The following is an 8,940-nucleotide window of genomic DNA, read 5'->3' as shown; positions in this document are numbered from 1 at the left end:
GTAAAGTCTTCTACGCGCATTGAAGGTTCCTATGGGGGAACTGGCGACTATAGAAAACGTTCTTTGCATGCGGGCTACAACGGTACCCTACAAACGTGTACCACGTGGAACGATCTTCTGAACGGGTGTTAACGCTCCACAACGTCTGCCACCTTCAGGTATTGCCTGACGTGCAGCCAGCAGTCGTGGTAAAGCTTGTCAAGCTGCCACCTGCCATCCTGCTGCGCGTTGCACACGACTCGCTCCTTCACAACACCGGTCAGCTTCATGAACTCGTGGATGTCGGTGAGGCACGGAAGCCGCAGGGCGCTCGCAATCTTGGCCAGGGCTTCACCCTCCGAGGACATTTTCGCCTCGCGTCGAACGTTTTTCACGAGCTTCGGGTGCCTCGAGACGAGCTCCACGGCGCGTGCGCAGTAAGGATCGTGGTCGCCCAAAACGAACCTGGTACCTCGGTCGACGAGACTGCGGTTGCGTCGGACGATGTCCTGGGCCGCCGCGATTTGAGCACTACGTTCTGTGCAGGTGGGAAGGCCGAGACGAATGAGGCTGTAGTTTTGCGCCAGGCTCGGATATACATGATCGAGGATCGCGGCGCAGAAAGCCTCGTCGACCGCCCTGAGCGAGAGTTCGTAAAGCCTCCGGTTGTTGAGGACTCCGTGAGCGAGCAGGCGAGCGTGATCGTCTGCCAATAGCACGTTCCACTCAAGCGTGATCTTGGTTATCGCGTGGTTGGACGACAGTCCTTCGAACAAGTCCAGCATAGACGAGTTGATTATGCTCCCGTACTTCTCATCACAGATATCGTCGACTTCAACGACGAGATCAATTTCGTTCAGAGTGGAGTTACCCTTTAAGTACGAAGTCAACGATGCGTAAATGCCCTTGTTGAAGAAGTGGAAGCGCACGCGAAGCGACGTCACGTTCTTGCAGGTAGCCAAGACTTCGAAGGTAGCTGGGAGACGGGCCACGTCACAAAAGAAGTGTTTCGTACTGACTGTAACGGCCGTCACCTCACTGCAAGTGGAAAGCGTTGCCACGTCGTTGGGTCCAACGTGATGGTCCTTGATGCGGACTCTGTCACGAACGTCGCACTCCCGAATGACGCGGCAAACTTCGTGCAAACCACCGTCGTCGGGAATACTGCTCAAGACCAGCTTCTCGAGGCAGTGGTTACTTGGAAGCTCTCGGAGCAGGTCCAAGCAGTCGTCGGTCCCGGACCACGGCACGTCCAGGACCAGCTTCTGTAGCACGTCGTTATCCCTCAACGCCAACAGCCAGGGCCGAACGTTGACGGCTTCGGTGGCTCGGTCTCTGTACTGAGGTATGGGCGCGTTGCAGCAGCCTCCCAGAAGCAAGCTCAGACTACGGAGCGACCTGTTCTCCCGGACCACATTCCCAAACAGCGTGCAGTCACGGCTCCTGGCCTGCCATTGGGCGATGAGCTCTCGCAGCGTCGTCATGGCGGAAATGGTTTCCACCAGCCTCTGCAGACCGAAGGTGTTGTTGAAGTGCCGCGCTTTTAGAACGAGCTTTCGCAGCGTCGCCTTGGCCAGGTATTGCGCGAACCATTCGGAAGGCCTGTTCACGGGACCCAACGCGAAGACGCAAGCACCGACGGCTAGCTCCTCGACGGTGTTCTTCGCTTGGAGCGCTTCGATGAGCAGTCTGGACGTGTGCTGGTCCATTTCCAGGTCTGCTACGTCGAGCTTTGTAATCGCGGCATTAGGTCGTTGCAACGCTAAAACGGGGATCGCCATCTTGGCTTCGCAAGGTTCGTAACCGTCTAGGAACACCAACTGCGAGACGGCGTCCATGTGCGTGATCGCTTCGACGAGTGCCTGGAGGACCTCCGGTTCGTTGCTCGGGATGCCGAAGATTCCAAGCCTTCGCGCGCTCGTCGATGACGCCAGAGCTTCGAGCAGGCGACTGTGCTTCGCGACGCAGTAATTCACCTCCACCGAAACGATGCATCGGTGCGCAGTCAAAAGACGGCGTACGAGACGCACTGCCGATTTCTCGTCGTCCTCCGAGGAGCGGCAGCACGGAAACCCGCGACACAGCACCGGTACCATGGCGATGCTGACGTCCCCGAGGCCTCCTTGAGCGTAGTCCTCGAGCTGCAGGCCCGCGTGCCATAGGATTTCGTTGCACTCTGTCAGGCGTCGCAGCAGTTGACAGACGCGATTGTTCTCGCGGGTACACGTCAGGTGAAGTTCATCAACGAGGGGGGAGCCAGTTTTCTCCGACGCCGCCTTGGCTTCCGGAGTTGTCCTCGTGAACCCCATACTTGCACACTGTGGCGACTGACTGTCGTTCGCACAAATTGATTGCCCTTGTCACTTTGTTTGATGCGCGGTCCTTCACACGTATCGCGCATCAAACGTTTGGATCATTCGTAAACAGCACAAATAACCTCGAGGTTATACAGTCGTGGTGAGAAGCGTTACGTGTCCAGCCGCCGATGTGATGGCAGCCATGGTGCCGCTACCTTGCCGTCAACAGTAGTTAGCCCTAGTCTTGACTGTGGCCCATAAATTGACGTTAGTAACGATGTGATCTGGGATTTGCACAACTGAAAGAAATTCGCGAGGGAAATGGTTTTTGAAATCTTAACGGCGGCACTGAAGATACCGCGCAGGCCTACTTAATCTAAGCTGTCGTCATGCCCGTCAGGCGAAAATTATCACCCATGTGCAATGAAAAGAAAAAAAAAGAAAGATAGACGAATAGTTAACAATGTCAAACAAGACGAGTCCTTTCCGCGTAAACGACAGCGATAAGTTTCAGAAAGCGACGTTCAGTCGTGAAAAAAGCGCCGCAGATAACTCTAAACTTTTTGCTGTCCAGATTTTTGTCAAGTGATGGCTGTGGCAAAGTACATTTATTTTGACAGTGCATCATCGGTTTGTCCTCCGACTGGATGAGTTGTCAGAAAGTGTCGCGATTTCGTGTCAAAACGCACGTCCGAATAATGTGTCATTGTCATGCGCAAGGAAAAAGGAATACCTCGAGCTCTTTTGTGCCAAATCGCAAGTGAGTTCCTTTGAAGTGCATGGGCTCAAAGAACACTATGGCTGACATCACAGGAACGTTCACGGCTTCGCACGCACGCATAATCTATGTTGAACAGTTCTTGTTCGGCTAGTTGGCAAAACGTAATTTTTAAAGCAGGGGCTCGAACTAAGACTTACAGAAACGATGGAACGAGTGTAGTCGTATCTTTCAACGATGACTACACGCGTTTAGTATGGAAATCAGCGTCAGTGGCACGTGATATCGCGAATATGCGTATAACCTGGCTATCACCGCGAATATGCGTATAATCTGCACCCTTTAAACGTTTTGAAATATCGCACTTGCACACGCAGGTCAGACTGAGTAGCTTGGTTTACAGAAACGCCACGCGGGAGGCGTATTATGATTTCCTGGCGCGGCAGCGCAGGCGAGAGAGAAAAAAGAGAGAGCGAGGAGGACGCCAGCGGCCCCTCGCCGAGCGCTTGCGCGCTATTGGTTTTTCTCTTGGGGTCACGTGGCTGGGCTGGCGAGCACGTTTCCGCACGCACGGAGGAGTGTTTACGGCTGTTCCATCGTTTGGAAGCACCCTTCGCCACGCCGAGACGCCGCAGATACGCGCGCCGAGGGCGCCTGCAAGCGGGTTTCGATAGTTTCGATGATCAACGTGGTTCCGAGTGTCAACGTAATGTGCCTCCGCGTCGACCTGTGCACGGACGGCGACGCACACGAGTGGATCGCCAGCTACAGTAGGAAAACCAACACGACATGGATCGTCGACAGGGAAACCCGAAATCCAAAGAGGTAAGTTCACGTGTTCGTTTCTTTTACAAGTGGCGAATAGGCCCAGCCTAATAATAACATTTGATGATATCGACGCCAATCGCGGAAATGCTAAATGCGAAAGCGCGAATGCTCGCTCATCGTATCGAAAGGCGCGACGCTGTGTTTTGGACTGAATGCTGCAATGATATTGTGCACTAAAGCCGCAGCTGCAGCATGGAAATGCCGCTGCTGAAGTCCGCAAAACTGTCAATGACTGGTACGATTAGTGTACTTGAAAGGTTGTTTTGAACTGAAACCAAGAGGCCTCTGTTTTCAGTGTGAATTTTGGTGATATTGTCTGATTATTTTCCATTTTTGGAATGCCATGCCTGAAATAGCCGCGTCCATTGAACCATGCTTAAGTGCAGAAGATTTTATCACCAACTTTTCCTATTTGCGGCCCTGTCGCCCGTTTGGCTTGTTCAAAAGTTTCAGTGGCAGATCGGATCGCGCCGCAAGCAACGCACTGCTGAAGCATTAATCTCCCTAGCATACGGCCATGCAGGCCCGTAGCCAGGAATTTTTTTCAGGGTGCGCCCACTTGCTGAAAACTTCGACTATTTGAGCAAAACGCCTATTTCCTTATTTTAAATTGGGGGGGGGGGGTCCCGCCCGCCTTCTCCCCTGGCTACGGTCCTGCGGCCATGTAATGTTTGCATTTTCGATAGTCCATTTTCGCGTGTTTACGCCCCCATTTAACATTTCTACATGTCACTGTACGTCCTAAACCACGCGGTCACCCTTAGCGTCGTGCCTTTCGATACGATGAGCGAGCATTTAGCGCTTTCGCATTTAGCATTTTCGCAATTGGCGTCGATATCATCAAATGTTATTATTAGACTGGCCTATTCACCGCTTGTAGAAGAAACGAACACGTGAACTTACCTCTTTGGATTTCGGGTTTCCCTGTCGACGATCCATGTCGTGTTGGTTTTCCTACTGTAGCTGGCGATCCACTCGTGTGCGTCGCCGTCCGTGCACAGGTCGACGCGGAGGCACTTCACGTTTGGTGGGCAGTTAGAACTTGCGTCTAACTCACGCGTGAACGTCCGCGTGCTCATCGAAACCTGTTCGATGTTACATGGGCCATGAGATCTGGCGTTTATTTCGCACTTAGGCGTACTCGTGTGAAACATGTCACTCGGAAGCACGTTTATTGAAACCCGCTGAACGTGAGATGGGCAAGCGGAACTTGGAACAGGCGCGCGTACTTGAGCGTCCGCCATGTGCGTGGCGCGAATCTGCCGCGTGGCTAGGAGGAGGGTGCTTCCGTACGATGGAACAGCCATAAACACTACTCCGTGCGTGCGTGCGTTCGTAAACGCTCTCGCGTGCCCAGCCACGTGACTCTAAGAGGAGAACCAATAGCGTGCAAGCGGTCGCGGAGGAGCCGCTGGCGTCCTCCTCGCTCTCTCTTTTTTCTTTCTCGCGTGCGCTGCCGCGCCAGGAAATCATAATACGCATACGGGAGCGGCTTAAAGGAGTCCTGACACAAAAAATTTCGCCCCGCGTTTTTTTGCTGTAATGTGTTGCTGGGGGCCTGTTAGTCATAACACGGCACATCGTTTGCTGCAGCGCGCGACAGATAATTAATTACAAGCTCCTCATTACCGACACAGCCTCGGTTTCGGTTTGACAGAGCTCCAAAAACGGCAAGCCGCCGGTTACAACTATCACCACCTAGCGAGTGAAACGCTCCGTCAGGTGAGCACACAGAACAGTGACGCATTTCCGCGCGGTCTGTCGTCGTCGGGCTCATCGTCGTCTGATGGCGACGATTTTCTTGCGGCAGGGATCGAAGGAATTTTCGACGTGGCGAATCACTTCATGTTTGACTCACCATGAATCACTTCACTGTTGAGGAGCGATTCGTCGGGAAGCGCGTCAAAACAGAAATGGCGGCTACGACGTCATTGTAACTTGTACCGGCTGCAACGGTTACGCAGGGGAAGTAGGGGGGTCACCTCGGGTCACCTCCGAGGGTGTCAATGCACTAGGTGCGGCCTGTAATGCTGGATCGCGCTCGCGAACTTCAAAATTCATATAAAATACCTTCCAAGCTTTATTCGCTGCCGATATTTTGCAGATGGTACACGCACGTACACGGGAATCGATCCAGCAGGCTATCTCGGCCGCGAAATTTTGTGTCAGTACCCCTTTAAGTGAAGTGTCTAACTCGCCCATTACGAGACGACCCTATACACGTGCATTTTTAAGCGCGTAACATTTTTGGGGCCAGGCTTGACGACCATCCACAGTCGGCCTAAAACAATGCTTACAATGGTCAAAACCAGAGCGAGATAAACTAACAAGACCTTAAAATTCTATAAACTACAGAAATAATCAAGAATTAATCGCAATCATTTACCTAAAATCGCGAAAAACGCTTCCGAAAGGTCGGGCTGATACCCGCGCCGCTCAAGGGAGGGCGCCACCGCCTCGGCAAGCGCCCGATTGCCAAAGAATCGCTGTGTTGCCCATGCTACGCACTTCCTCGGGTTTCACGCTAGTGGAGCTGCATTAAGCGCATGATCTAGAACTACACCAAGACCTAGACAAGCATAGGCGTGCGCAGGGTTACCCATCAGTGGGGGGGGGGGGGGGCAAAGGTTCATCGCAGCGGACCCCCCCCCCCCCTCACCCTACTAAGTCAATGTATGGGGTAGATTTTGCGCCCCCTCCTAGGTGACTAGAAGGGTCAACGTACGGGACAGATTTTGCGCCCCCCCTTCCTGGGTAATTAAGGGGGGGGGGGGGCGCCCCCTCTGGGATCCCTATCAAAACGCCGAAAATCAAAAGGCCGAATTATTAAAAGACCGAACGTCGGAACGACGAGAAATTGAAATGCCGAAAAATTGAAATGCCTAAAAAGCGAAATGTCGAAAAATCTATACGCCGAAGTGACATAACGCCGACACCACAAAAAAAGTACGTTCCAGACACTACTGGAGGTGCGAGAAGCGAGGCGAATGCAATGCTAGAATGATCGCCGACCTTCCTGGAGACGGTAGTCTAGTCAGAAGGTCGTCTCGAAAAAAGTGGCCCATGCAAGCCATGCTCCGGATGTCTGTAGAGTGACAGTTCTTCGCACTCAAGAGCGGATCAAAGCTCTGGCGGCGGCCTCGGGCGAGGCCCCCGTGAAGATCGTGCAGCAAGTCACGGCAAGTGTACCAGCGTCTTCAAGGCAGCACCTTCCAAGTGAGAAGCATTGCGTCAGATTGTAAGAAGGAAAAGGAAAGCGGACTGCCCACACGAGCCGTCTGCCGTGCAGGAGCTCATCGTCGAGGGCGAGTTCTGCACAACCTTAGATGGCCGTGAGTTTCTGCGATGCGACTGCACCAGCCCAGATGGAGCTCGACTCCTCATTTTTTTCAGGGACGAGAACATCAGGAAACTGAACGACGCTCCAATCTGGCTCATGGACGGAACATTTAAGACTGTGTCGCCGCTCTTCGAACAGTTATACACAATTCACGGTTATCTTCATGGCCATGTGTTCCCTTTTGTTTACTGCCTAATGACTCGACGAACCCAGATGGCGTACGAGATGCTCTTCGAGGAAGTGCTGAACTTCGCCGCAGATATGGGACTTGCACTAAACCCAAAAACTGTGAGTACAGATTTCGAACTGGCTGCAATCAACGCTATTCGGACGTTGCTCCCGTCGTCGGACGTGCATGGTTGTCTGTTCCACTTGTGCCAATCAGTATGGAGGAGAGTGCAACACCTAGGGCTGGCAGTGCTCTACAAAAATGACGTAGATGGCTTCGCCATCAAGGTGAGGCAGCTCGCAGCGCTTTCGTTCTTGCCCACCGAAGAAGTACGAGATGCCTATGCGTCCTTGAAACCACTCTTCCCGCAAGAAGCCTCTGACTTGCTGCGATGGTGGGAGGACAACTACCTGCTCGGGAAATCACGCCGCCGTGTGGCCGGAGGTAACTCCACCGTGATCATACGTAGTTCACCGATATTCCCCCCATCTCTTTGGAATGTGCTTGCCCTCACTCAGGACGGATTTCCAAGAGGCAACAACGCCGTGGAGGCATGGCACCGACGATGGGAAATATTGGTTGGCGCACAACACCTAAGGGTCTCCCGCCTCATCACCACCATGAAAAGGGAGCAGGCCAGAGTCGAAGACGACATCGAGGGAGCGATCAGAGGCCAACGCCGCCGTTTACAAAACAAGAAGCAGAAGTTACGTGAAAGTCGTTTGGCAGCTGCTCTGGCCAACCGGGACAATGTGGATGTTCTACGTTTCCTACGAGGCATTGCACACAATTTATCTGTATGATATGAAATTCAATGAACAAGGAAATATATTCCTGTTTTCGAAGGGCTGATGAAAAGAGGGCGAAAGCGCATGCATTATCATACAAAGCCAGCGGAACCTTTATCTTGCCAAGAAACATTATCTTCCGCTATAGCTGGGTGATGTCGGCATTTTGATCTTTCGGTGTTTTGATTTTTCGGCATTTTAAATTTTCGGCTTTTTATAGTTTACGCGTTTTGAATTTTCGGCGTTTTAAATTTCGGCATTCCGATAATTCGTCATTTTGAATGCCACCCCCCCCGCCCCGCCACGGTGGTCTAGTGGTTATGGCGCTCGACTGCTGACCCGAAGGTCGCGGGATCGAATCCCGGCCGCGGCGGCTGCATTTTCGATGGAGGCGAAAATGTTTGAGGCCCGTGTACTTAGATTTAGGTGCACGTTAAAGAACCCCAGGTGGTCGAAATTTCCGGAGCCCTCCACTACGGCGTCTCTCATAATCATATCGTGGTTTTGGGACGTTAAACCCCAGATATTATTATTATTATTATTAATGCCACCCCCCCCCCCACCCTCTGTGCGTACGCCTATGTAGACAAGGACGACAATAGCGCTATATTAACCGCAGAACTAGCGCTGGATTTGGAGGTTGTTGTTATTTTTTCGTTTCCTCGGCATGCAGTGTTAACGCTCACCACACACCGTAGTCGGACAATACCATATTACATATTTTACTTTCATTTTAAAGCTTTCGTCGCCCAGCATCTGCAAGCCAGCCTCGCCGCAGTGGACGTTATCACGACGAGCCAACACAGTTCACTGGGTTCGCG

At 52.6% G+C, this 8,940-nt stretch overlaps 1 protein-coding gene across 1 annotated transcript; it reads left to right on the top strand.

Annotated features, from left to right (window-relative positions):
* Positions 1-6,859: 6,859 nt before the first annotated feature.
* LOC119399049 (uncharacterized) lies at positions 6,860-8,134 on the top strand. The gene has a single exon (XM_037665865.2). It carries the CDS (start codon positions 7,259-7,261, stop codon positions 8,132-8,134), a length of 876 nt encoding a protein of 291 aa, XP_037521793.1. The 5' UTR covers positions 6,860-7,258.
* Positions 8,135-8,940: the final 806 nt, after the last annotated feature.

This window comes from Rhipicephalus sanguineus, chromosome 7 (assembly GCF_013339695.2).
Source record: "Rhipicephalus sanguineus isolate Rsan-2018 chromosome 7, BIME_Rsan_1.4, whole genome shotgun sequence".
In the NCBI taxonomy this organism is placed as follows: domain Eukaryota; kingdom Metazoa; phylum Arthropoda; class Arachnida; order Ixodida; family Ixodidae; genus Rhipicephalus; species Rhipicephalus sanguineus.
Note: the sequence above shows the minus strand (reverse complement) of the source record. Positions and strands in the feature narration are given on the sequence as shown.

Bases quoted from the DNA above. Each gene is read 5' to 3' on its own strand.
- LOC119399049 (XM_037665865.2), top strand. From the start codon at position 7,259: ATGGACGGAACATTTAAGACTGTGTCGCCGCTCTTCGAACAGTTATAC.